At 46.2% G+C, this 12,605-nt stretch overlaps 1 protein-coding gene across 2 annotated transcripts in view; it reads left to right on the plus strand.

Moving 5' to 3' along the window:
* The window catches only part of PKP2 (plakophilin 2), a 226,290-nt gene that overhangs the window by 170,871 nt on the left and 42,814 nt on the right, over positions 1-12,605 (plus strand). For both annotated transcript variants that reach the window (XM_030214261.1, XM_030214262.1), the window contains exons 9-10: positions 1,088-1,261; positions 8,851-9,004. In XM_030214261.1, the coding sequence (XP_030070121.1) occupies positions 1,088-1,261; positions 8,851-9,004 (328 nt within the window). The remainder of the gene's footprint in view (positions 1-1,087; positions 1,262-8,850; positions 9,005-12,605) is intronic.

Raw genomic sequence — 12,605 nt, forward strand, 5'->3', positions numbered from 1 at the left:
ATACTATGGGGAAATGTATAAAAGCAGTGCTGCAAACTAAAGCTAAAACTCGTTCTGCTCTACATTGATGCTATAGTAAACTCTAGAATAGTAATATCCTATAAAGTTTTTTACATATCTAGGTGTCTGTTTAAACACCAACTGCTGAGTTTAAATATTGACCCGCTTATTTTCACCACAGTGTAAGAAAGCTTTTAAAGTTCAGTATCTCTCCCAAAAAAATTAATGGAACCTGTATGACTGCTGCACTAGACTAGACTATTGGTCTGGCTGTGGCTCACTAGGGCCCTGATGCTCAAAACTCCAGTGCTGTTCTGAACAGCGCCGGAACAGTGCAGAAGAAACATACCCTAATGCTAATGAGATACATATATAGGCGTGTTCATAGCATTGAGTATTAGGGAGTTCAGCGGGAGGATTGTGCTTGGTACATGCGCAGAAGAGTTCTGCAGTAAGCTCAGCTCGCATTTTTACATTTGGACGCAGGAAACAGACGCCAGTGTGTGCTTTCACTTGAGTCTGCTGTTTCTCATAACCAGCACGTAAGGGCTTGCGCAGGCTTCCTTCTGCTAAAACCAGTAGATTTTGCAGAAAGATTCATGAGAAATCCTCTCTTCCAACACCCCAGTGCCTGCTCCGACCTGGCATTACGTTTTGCAGCTGTAAGGCAGTTTTGTTTCGGGCGCTCTTTTCTGAGCATTGGGGAGAAATACAAAATGACCTAATTAACCAGAGCTTGACTACATTAGCATGCTACTTGCGTTGTTTATCTAAGCGCTCATTTGTTCCCGTGCTCCAGGCCTGTGAACATCTTGCACAGGTAAATGTGAGCGCTAGTGCATAGCTAATGGCTTCTAGCACCTGCATTTACTTTTGAGCATCGGGTCCTAGATGTGTAGGGGTGATTCTCGCACCTATCCCTCAGCCCAAGGCCCGACAGCCTTCCCTAACATGGTGGCAACAGAGACTAATACCCAATATCTAGAAAAATATAGTAGTTAGTTTATCTTAACTAGTAAATTCTAACATAGTACAAATTCCTAAAATCTTATTACTAACATTCATGTCCTATTTATGTGTTCAATAGCAACAGAAGGAAACACCATTCCCAGAGGAGAAAAGTAACCCGAAAGGTGTGGAATGGTTGTGGCATTCCATAGTGATACGAATGTACCTATCTTTAATAGCAAAAAGCAGTCGAAACTATACTCAAGAAGCAGCTCTCGGTGCCCTCCAGAATCTGACAGCTGGAAATGGTCCTGTAAGTAAGCATAATTTACTTCTTCAGTTTTAGGAATGCGCTTAAGATGCTTGATAAATTTGTGCCGAAAATTGTTGCTGTAGATTGTGGCTGCTAACAAGATAGGTTTAAATGTGTCTACAACAAGTAATTATAACAATGATTATTCTGTCTATAATGCTATTAGCACATTACAGGAACGTGTGCAGTTTCATTTTAGATAAGTTGTGGGTGTTGGATGAAAGACATTTTAGCAAACGTATGCTAAGCCAGTGACTTTTTTGAGATTACCTGGCCTGTACATATAAGCGTATAATAAAATTGGCATATCTCCTCCGTCCCTCCAAGATGTCTAAAAAATGTGAAAAATACTACTACTAATCATTTCTATAGTGCTAGTAGACGTACACAGCACTGTACACATTATATGCAGGTACTTTCTCTGTCCCTAGAGGGCTTACAATCTTTGTACCTGGGGCAATGGAAGGGTAAGTGACTTGCCCAGAGTCACAGCGAGCTGCGGTGGGAATTGAACCCAGTTCCCCAGGATCAAAGTCCACTGCACTAACCACTAGGCTACTCCTCCACTCTGTATAGGAGATAAATGTCGATCTCACAAAATGCCTCCATGATAAAATTAGAAATCTAGAACGTTCTGAAAGGGTCATACAGGCTCCAGTTGCAGCGATGAACATCTAGATACACACGGCATGTAGACAGCCCCTCCCAGCCTTGAGCAGGGCACCCATCTGGCTGTGAGCTACCTCACACAATATATACAGCACCCACTACTGACCTTTCACATGCACAGGCAAGATGGAGGCCAGGAGGGAGAGGAATTTTTCACAAAAAGAGCGCCACACCCTGGCACTCCTCGTGGCTCAAAACAAGCACTGCCTCTTTAGGGAGAGCAGGTGCAGGGTAGGGTCTGGGAGGATATCCAGAAGACCCTGGTAATGTTGAGGACCCACAGTGCCCACAACTAGCTGCAGTGGTGTAGTCAGACAGCCAATTTTGGGTGGGACTGAGCCCAAAGAGGATAGGCACAAAATTTTCTTTACCAGCCCTACCCCCACCTCAAAATATAAATACACTAATGAGGATCCTCAAGCTTTGTCAGCTGAAGACCTTTGAAAGTGGCCAGAATTCCCTTTTACCAAGTTTGGCAAGCAACAGCAACATCCCTAAACCATTGATGCCAGCACCCTACACATGCTTAGTTGTCGGTGGCTGAAGAATGCTGTTACTGACTGCATATCTTGGTAGAAGGGAGTTCTGGCCATCTTTGGAGGAGGTCCTCTGCTGGAGATGCTTGGGGATCCCCACCAGCTATACAGCAAAGGTCAGGACCGGTGTTAAAACATGCTAGGGCCCAGGTCAAGAAAAAGGAGGGCCTCCCTCCCCGATGGCCTCCCCTCCAATTTCCCCACCTGCCATTACTTTCACACTGACAGACCTTCACCAATTACAGAACAAGGGATCATAAATTAGAAATACATAGTAGATGACGGCAGAAAAAGACCTGCACGGTCCATCCAGTCTGCCCAACAAGATAAACTCATATGTGCCACTTTTTGTGTATACCTTACTTTTGATTTGTACCTGTCTTTTTCAAGGCACAGACTGTATAAGTCTGCCCAGCACTATCCCCGCCTCTCAACCACCAGCCCTGCCTCCCACCACCGGCTCTGCTTAAAATAAAAATATTTAAACAAAATTGAACAGGGAACCCCAAGAAGTTAAACTTAACATGTACAGTAACACTGGAGAAATAAAAACAGAAATGAATTTCCTTTTCTACTGAACAAAATACAAAGGCATTTGCTATGCACATTTCCCAAAGCTAACATATTCCATTTAAAACATCTACTATAATAAAACGCACCTCCAACGTTCTGAAGCTCTGTGGCTTCAGTGAAGGGTTCGTAACATCGTAACATTCGTAAGTCTGTCACATCTCTCTATGCTCCGCCCTCGTGTCACAACGTGATGACGTTGAGGGCGGAACAGTGACAGTGAAGGCAACGGTGCACAATTACGACGTCAAGGGACGTATCACATGGAACTTGATTTTTATGAGGGGGATAGCTGTTCACCCGGGTTCAGTCTGGTAGTGCCATTTGGTGTTCCACTCGCCAGAGAGAACCACCAGAAGGCATAACCCTGTTATCATCTGACTCGGGGTTTGTGCAAAGCTGTAGGAGTGTTCCTAATACCCATCCCAACCCAAGGGAATAGTTATACCTTTAGATGTTATATAAGAAAGGAAGGAGATAGGTTTCAAAGATATATAGTTTTATTTGTCAACTCACCAATATAATACAGGATAAGATGATACATGAGGCGATCAAGGTGTGGAGGTCCGCAGGACAGCATGCCTTTTGGAGATCTCCAACCACATACATTTGCTGTCAGTCTTTTTATACTCTTTTGCTTGCATTCAAATCAATGGGCTCTCATACACTCCTATGATAACCTTGTTTACGCTGATGGCCCCCCTTTTCATGCCCAACCGCAAGATGCTCCTCAGGAAGATCTCCCTTCCTTTCGGACAGATGGTCCAACACTGTTCCCTTATCTTATTTGTGACTTCCCTATTCTCTTGTTGCTACCTGGTACTTTCCATTTTCTTTACTTGGGTTAGGTTATTTCACAATTTATCAACTGTCAACTGTGAAAAGAAGCCTCTTCTAACTTTAATATAGAGATGAAGGAAGCCATTTCACAGATGAGCGATTTCATTTTGATTTCAGATTCCTTGACCATTCTTTTTCCAGCAGGCTTCCGGCTGTACAAGCCACTAGATTTTTAGCTTGGCCTAAGTTCCCAAAAGGCCTGGTCTTTTAAGCTTGGCCTTCCACCATTCCAGTAGTGGCCCTTAACTGCACCATATCTCTACAAACTGTATGGGAAGAAGGGAGGAGCATCAGGAGAAGGGGTCATTTTCAGTGAGTGAAGTCAATGGTGCACAGTTGCCAGGCAACGGTAAGCGACGTCGAAGGACCTATCAGAGGGAACTGTATGGGAAGAAGGGAGGAGCCTCAGGCAACGGAACGCGACATCCAGGGACCAATCAGAGGGACGTGTATGGGAAGAAGGGAGGAGCGTCAGGAGAAGGGGTCATTTTCTCTGAGTGAAATCAACGTGGCTCGAGGGGGGGCAGTGGAGAGAGGAGAATCGCTAGGTGGCTGGAGGGGGGGGGCAGGGGAGACGAGAATCACTGGGTGGTTGCAGGGGGGCAGGGGACAGAGGAGAATCGCTGGGTGCCTGGAGGGTGGCAGGGGAGAGAGGACAATCACACACACTCTGTCTCTCACAGACACACTCGCACCCACTCACTCTCTCTCTGTCACACACACACACTCACACGGTGCTGCCAACCACGCAGGGGGGGGAGGGGCAGGGGGTCCTGAGACCAGAGGGGAGGGGAACGCAGAGGTGGGGAGGGGGTCCTGAGACCTGACAGGGGGAGAGGGGATCCTGAGACTAGAGGGGAGGGGGAGGGGTCCCCACACCACAGATGGAGAGGGGGAGGTATCGCTGTCACACACACACTCTCTAGCTCAGTCAGTGTCTTTCTCTCTCTCTCTCTCTCTCTCTCTCTCACACAGTCTCTCACTGTATCCCATTCACTCTCTATGTGTCACATCCCATTCACTCTCTATGTGTCACAGATTCACTCTCACACACTCGGTCTCACAGAGAGTCTGTGTATCGCACACACACTCTCTCACACTCTCACACACAGTGTATCTGTGTGAAACACACTCTCTCACACTCACTGTCTCACATACGCACTCGCACACACTCTCATTCAAACACACACACTCTCTCACAGACACACTCGCACCCAGACTCACACTCTCTCTGTCACACACACAGACACTCGCACATTCACTCTCTCTCTCTCACACACACACACACACACACTCTCTCTCTCACACACACTCGCTGAAACATACACACTCCGAGGTAAACCTTGCTAGCGCCTGTTTCATTTGTGTCAGAAACGGGCCTTATTTTACTAGTTCAAAATAAAATGTATTTTTTTTTTTTTGCCTTTATGGTCTGGACATCCAGTTTCTCTTTTCTTCTTTCCTGTCTGTGGACTGCTAATTCTCCTCAAGTGGCTACTGCCCATTTGTCTTTTCATCTGTCTATTCCCTCACTACACCTACCTCTGACATATTGATCATTCCTTTTTAGCGCTTTCCTTTTTGTTTTTTGCCTCTCTTTTCAAGAGATAAGTGCTGTTTGTATTACAACATTCACTATTGATTTTTTTTTTTTATTTTGGCAGACCAACCTCCCCCCCCCCCCCCCCCCCCCCCACACACACACACACACAGTCGGGTATTTCTCTCCCTTCCCTCCCCACCCACACCCCTGTGCTGCAATCCTCCCTTTACCTGCAGCATCAGCGATCAAGGCAGCCTCACCTCCAGCTAGCCTTGGAAGTCTTCCCTCTGCCACATCCTGCCTATGTAAGAACAGGAAGTTACATCAGAGGGAAGTCTTCTGGTAACGGGCAAGACTGCCTTGATTGCAGACACTGCTGAAAGGTTAGAGGACTGAGTGCAGGGAGGAAAGTAGAGAGAGATACCAGATTACACAGGGAGGGAGGGAAGGGGGATACCAGTCAAGTACACATACGGAAACTGGGGTGGCAGAAGAGTAGTAAGCCAGTTTTTGGGGGTGGCACTTGTCACCCTTTGCCATTTCATGTCATACTTATGATGCAGTGTACTAGAGCACACTTTAACCTACCTGAGGAGTCAATGCAGAAAGCTACTCAGTAGAACCACTGACGCATGGCTTCTATCGTGAGCTGCGAGATGCAGTTTCAGTGAGCATAGTAACATAGTAAATGATGGCAGATAAAGACCTCTACGATCCATCCAGTCTGCCCAACAAGATAAACTCATTTTACATGGTATGTGATAGTTTATACCCGAGTTTGATTTGTCCGTGCCATTCTCAGGGCACAGACTGAAGCTAACGTCGAAACCCCTTAAAATTTACACTCCAGCCCATCCATATCTATTCAGTCACGATCAGGGTATAGACCGTAGAAGTCTGCCCAGCTCCCGTTTTTTTTCCAATTACCAGCGTCGCCACCCAATCTCCGCTAAGATTCCACAGAACCATTCCTTCTAAACAGGATTCCTTTGTGTTTATCCCACGCACATTTGAATTCCATTAACATTTTCATCTCCACCACCTCCCACGGGAGGGCATTCCACATATTCACCACCCTCTCTGTGAAAAAATACTTCCTGACATTATTCCTGAGTCTGCCTCGCTTCAACCTCAATTCATGTCCTCTAGTTCTACCGCCTTCCCGTCCACGAAAAAGGTTTGTTTGCTGATTAACACCTTTCAAATATTTGAATGTCTGTATCATGTCACCCCTTTTTCTCCTTTCCTCCAAGGTATACATGTTCAGGTCAACAATAAGTCTCTCCTCGTACGGTTTGCAACGCAAATCCCATACCATTTTTGTAGCTTTTCTTTGCTCCGCTTCCAGTCTTTTTATATCTTTAGCAAGATACAGCCTCCACAGCATGGAAACTACTGCCACGAATTTGCAGCTCATTGTAAAATGTCTCCCTTCCTATCAGTATGTGAAAAGTAATTGGCAAGTAAGGTGACATTAAAAAAAAAATTGCCATACTTTTTACATCGGCCCTAGAAGTCTAGCAGCCGCTCTCTTTCCTAACCAATGTCCCCAACTACATCCACCAAACCATGACACAACCCGACCTGACCTCCCTCCCATATGATGTTTTTTTTAAATTTACTACTACTACTAATATTTTCTATAGCGCTACTAGATGTACGAAACGCTGTACACATTATATACAGGACCCCTGTCCCCCCCCCAACTTCTGGTGTTTTACACTCCTCCCTCCCTCCCAATCTGACCCCCACAACTTCAAAAAAAACTTTCCCTAGTGTGGGCCCCCAGACCCCCATACCTTGAAAGACACAGGAGCGATGCCCACGTACTCCTTTCTCGGCAATATCATCTTTCAACATGGCAGTGCCTGACCCCATAAGATGCATTCTGGGATTCGTGTGGAATTGGTCTACCAAATAAGGATTTTTTTTCCCGTATTTGGTAATCTAGGCAGAGGCACATATTTGTAAAATACACATCCAAACGCCATCTCTGAGCATGCTTATTCTACAAGAACATGCTGGTTTGCCCTGTACATAGGCATGTCCTAATTTTAGCAAAGCACATTTATATACCAAAATAGTTTATAACAGTGGTTGCCAAACCTGGTCCTGGAGGTATTCCAGCCAGTCAGGTTTTCAGGATATCCACAATGAATATTCATGAGAGAGATTTGCATGCACTGCTTTCACTACATGTAGATCTCTCTCATGAATATTCATGATGGCTGTCCTGAAAACCTGATTGGCTGGGGTGCCTCCAAGACCAGTGCCCAGATGATCAAAAGCAAACGCAAGTGCTAGAGGCCAATACCGCCATACTAGATCCCACGTTTGCTCCCGCACAATGATCAGAGCCGGCGAGCGCGTGTAACAATGCACTCGCCAGCTTTGACCGCTAATTGCATGCAAATGCGTGTAAATGAGGGTCTCCCGCATTCTTCTCTCATGATCAGGGGGCAGCGTGCCAAACAAGGGCACTGCTCCCGCTGCAAACTCTATGCCAGCTCGGAGATGGCGCTAGGGTTTGGAGGAATGGGAGAGACCAGAGGATTGGGGGAGACCAGGGTTTGACAGGTCCAAGATTTTCTCCTGGACCTGCCAAATCTAAAGCCCACACCCTCAAACACAAGGTCCGGTGGACCAGAGGCCCCCCACCCCGATAGAGCAGACCCGCCTGGCCCAGTCAGACTTGACCCAACGATTCCTCCCCCGACAGAAGAAGAACCGATGATCCCCCTCCCCCCGCCCCCTTGACATCCCTGGTGGTCTAGCACCCTTACCCCAACCCTCCCCCCTACCCCCACCCACAGAAAAAGCCTTCCTGGTGGTTTCACACCCCCCTTACCCCAACCCGCCCCCCCCCCCCCCCCAACTGATAGAAGAAAAGGTCTGGTGGACCTCCAGCCCCAACCTGGTAGTGTAGCTCCCCCCCTCCCCGTAGCACTCCCTCTTTGTTCCAGTTCCGCCTCCAAAATGGCAGCGCCCTGCCCAATGTATCCTGAGATACGCTGGATGGGGCTTCCTTACCACATAAGGTACGGGGAGGGGGTGAAGGGGTCCACAGGACCTCCAGCCCCTTGGAATGTTTAGCAGGTCTGGGCTTTTTTTCTGATAGCCCGGTCCTGTCAAACAACATCTGCGGTAGGATTGGCACAATCCTCCTGCAGAAGTCCTCCTGTGATCAGAGCTAATAAAATGCCTATATTTGCATGCTGTTAGTTCTGATCATAGGGGCGGTATAGCCCTGTGCTAATTAGAGTGCTGTTTGGAACAGCGAGGGGCTTCTGATCATCTGCCACTGGATTTTAAAATTACCCACTAATACTTCATTTAAAACTACCAACAGGACAAGGTAGCCCATAGATTCTGATGGTTTATTGCAATCTTTACTATAGTAATATTGGTAATAATATGATGCTATTTGACAGATGTCATTTGCCGTGGCCCAGACTATTGTACAGAAGGAAAATGGTCTACAGCACATTCGAAGCATGATGAACTCCAGCAATCCTGGCGTGAGGAAAACAGCAGTTTCATTGCTCAGAAACTTGTCTCACAATAGTTCTGTGCACAAAGACCTAGGTAAGATGAAGAGAAACTATTTTGCAATGGCATACCTGCCAAGTCTCCTGCACTCCCGCCAAAGCGGGAAAGTCTCCCACTGAGATCCGCTGCTGCCACTGCTTGTCTCTTGAGCAGCTGCAGCAAAACAAGAAAAACAAGCGTGGGGCGCAGCAGTCTTCAGGCATGCGCTGTCAGCTCTGTTGGTCCTCTGCCCCAGAACGGGAAATTGATATCAGTGGGGACAGAGGACAACAGAGCCGACAGCGCATGTCTGAAGGCTTCTACGGCCCTGTGCTTGTTTTTCTTGTTTTGCCAGCACCGCTGCTGCAGCATAGATCTTGTGACGCAGGTGTTGGCTCTGTTCAGTAAATGGCCCTAAGTGTAATAGTGTATGTGTAGGAAAATATGTATATCCTGCAAAATGCAGGATGTACTAGAAGAGAAAACATCAGGGAGAAAAAGTGGAGCTGTGAAGTGGTCCAGATAAAATTAGTGCTCTAAAACTCCTTCTGTGTGATTTTAAATTTTAAATTTTTTTTTTTGTTACATTTGTACCCCGCGCTTTCCCACTCATGGCAGGCTCAATGCGGCGGGCAATGGAGGGTTGAGTGACTTGCCCAGAGTCACAAGGAGCTGCCTGTGCCGGGAATCGAACTCAGTTCCTCAGGATCAAAGTCCACCACCCTAACCACTAAGCCACTCCTCCACATTGCATATGATGCATATGATGATGATGAGGGATAGAGGAAACACGGGGTACTGGGTGGAAAGGGTAGGGGAAGGGGGAAAGGGTGTCAGAGGGAGGCAGGAGGTGATAAATGGAGAGAGCTGAGGGGAGAAATGCTGGGTGAAAAGAGGGGGAAAATACTGGAAGGAGGGGGCACAAAGAAGGAAGACTCTGGATGGAAGGATAGGGAGAGAAAGAGGGATGACACTGGAAGGATGGGGAGAGAGTGTGGACATGCTTAATGGAAAAAGGTAGAGACATAGAACTGGTTAGAAGGAAGGGGAGATAGAGGGAGAAAATGGATGGAAGGATTGGGAGAGAAAGAGGGATGACACTGGAAGGATGGGGGGAGAGAGAGAGGACATGCTGATTGGAAAAAGATAGAGAACTGATTAGAAGGAAGGGAAGATAGAGGGAGACAATGGATGGAAGGATTGGGAGAGGGTAATGGGTAGAAGGATGGGGAGAGAAAGAGGGATGACACTGGATGGAAGGGTAGGAGAGAAAGAGGGAAGGTGCTTGCTAGATGGAAGACTGAGAAGAGACGCCGGATGGAAGAATGCAGAGAGAAAGAGGAGGAGACACTGGAAAAAGGGGAGATGCCAGGTGGAAAGGGGGAGAGGATAGAGTTAGTGAAAGACTGGAGAATAAGAGGAAGGGGCATGGGGAGAACAAAAGTGAGGAAAAGATGTAAAGCCATAGGTAGATGAAGTAAAAAGAGGGAAATTAAAGAATGGATAGTAAAAATGAATTAAATCAGGACAGAGAGAGAGGCAGAAAAATAAATTGAAGAAAACAATGAAAAAGGAGAGAAGAATGACAAATGGACAGGAAACCCTGGCAAGAGAGCTAAAAGAAGATGAAGGAAAGCAGAATCAAGAGACTGGGACCAACACAATTAGAAAAAGTAAATGGCCAGGCAACAAAAGTAAGGGAAAGGGAAGTGGGACTTGATATACCACCTTTCTGAGGTTTTTTTGCATCTACATTCAAAGCAGTTTACGTATATTCAGGTACTTATTTTTTGTACCAGGGGCAATGGAGGGTTAAGTGACTTGCCCAGAATCACAAGGAGCTGCAGTGGGAATCAAACTCAGTTCCCCAGGATCAAAGTCCACTGCACTAACAACTAGGCTGCTACTCCACTCCAGTAATTTTATTTTTAATTTAAGATAAAGTAATATGGTAGCTATGTTAATAAAGGTTAATAAATGCAAATAAAACACAAAATTGAAAATAAGGTGGTACCTTCACTGATTTTAAAACATTTTGAATTAGCTTTCAGAGACCAGCACTTCCTTCCTCAGGTCAGGAGAGGATACCATAACAGCAGTATACTGTCCTGACCCGACCTGAGGCAGGAGGCTTTGGCCTCTGAAAGCTAATTGAAAAAGAGTATTAGGCTAGTAAACAAAATATTTTCTGAAATGGCTGTGAGATTGAAGTATGCCAGAGGGTGGAGGCAAGTCAGTGGGGCAGGGCTGGTGCATGTAAAATCTCCTGAAAAATTGGGACCCCTTGGCAGCTCTGCAGTGTGGAAGAAAGATCATTCATGTTCAAAAGAAGGAGGCAGATGACCCAACAACAGGACTGGAATCATTTCACGTCAGTTTCTATTTCCATAAACTCAGTCTTAATCCAGCTTTAATTCTGAGCTGTTAGAGTTCACTGAAACACTATAGTGAACAAGCATAATAATGATGAAAAGTATAAAATGTAAAAGGCACAATCAATTCACCTTCCCTCCTTAGTTTCTAGAGTAGAGAAACTCTTCTTCACCTCCTGCGGGACTCAGGGGATCTACTTTTCTCCAACCTCTGTTAAATACTCTGCAGATTCTGGAAACTTGTTGCAAATTTGGCTGTAGGTGCTTCTTTTGCACCGTAGGACTAAAAGCTAAGTGTTGCACTTTACCCGATTGGGCGCTTTCCTTAATATATATTGATTCCAGTTAAAATCAAAATGTATTTTTTCTGATTTAAGCACTTTAGCACTTCAAATCAAGCACGTATAAAAGAGAAGAGTATAAAAATCCCTATGATAGAAACAAGTCAGCGGTTAACTCTGTGTCTGTTGCTAACCTAGGACTTAAGGTCCCATAGGTTTCTGAGGGATTCTCTTAATAAAAACATTCATTTAAGCTACATAGCCACGTGTATAGTGTCTTCTGTTTGTTGTTTTGTATTATCTTCCCTACATATCACATCAGGCATGGACAATGCAGTATGTAAACCACGTATTCTGTCGTACAATTCGTGAAAAACCTCAACCTGTACTTTTTGTCATCTCTGAAGTTAGTGAATTCTGTGGACATATCGCAACATCGACAGGGGCCACACTTGGCATGACCTCCGGATTTTCCCGCATTCGACTTCACCAAATCAGCTGGGCTCACTATCTCCTTCAGGTTACGGCCACAGGAAAATGCTATGCGTAACCGGTGATCTTGAAACAACTTATGCGACTGTATGATGTCCCAGTTTTTCCGAATAATTTTGGCCACCTCTTCCCCTCCCGTAGTATAAACGCACTACCATCCAGTGTCTGTGTCTCTCTCTCTCTCTCTATCCCCTTCTTTCCATCCAGGCCCCCCCCCCCCACCCAACACAGACCTGCCAAGTCTCCCATGCAACACGCGGCGCCAGCTCCCATTTCCGGCCACTGCTGTTTCTTCTGTTGAGCAGCAGCAGCCGCTACAAAAACAAAAAGAGCTAATTAAACCACCAAAAATGTTTTTAAAAAGCAATCGCGGCACCACAGGCAGCCATCAGGCATTGGCTGTCAGCTCTGCAGCCGCTCCTCTCGCCTCTCACGTTGCTGTGCTCCTCCGGGGTTCTGCTCCAGGGGCAGTGGCGTGAGAGGCGAGAGGAGCGGCTGCAGAGCCGACAGCCA

The sequence above is a fragment of the Microcaecilia unicolor genome, chromosome 9 (assembly GCF_901765095.1).
Source record: "Microcaecilia unicolor chromosome 9, aMicUni1.1, whole genome shotgun sequence".
NCBI lineage: Eukaryota > Metazoa > Chordata > Amphibia > Gymnophiona > Siphonopidae > Microcaecilia > Microcaecilia unicolor.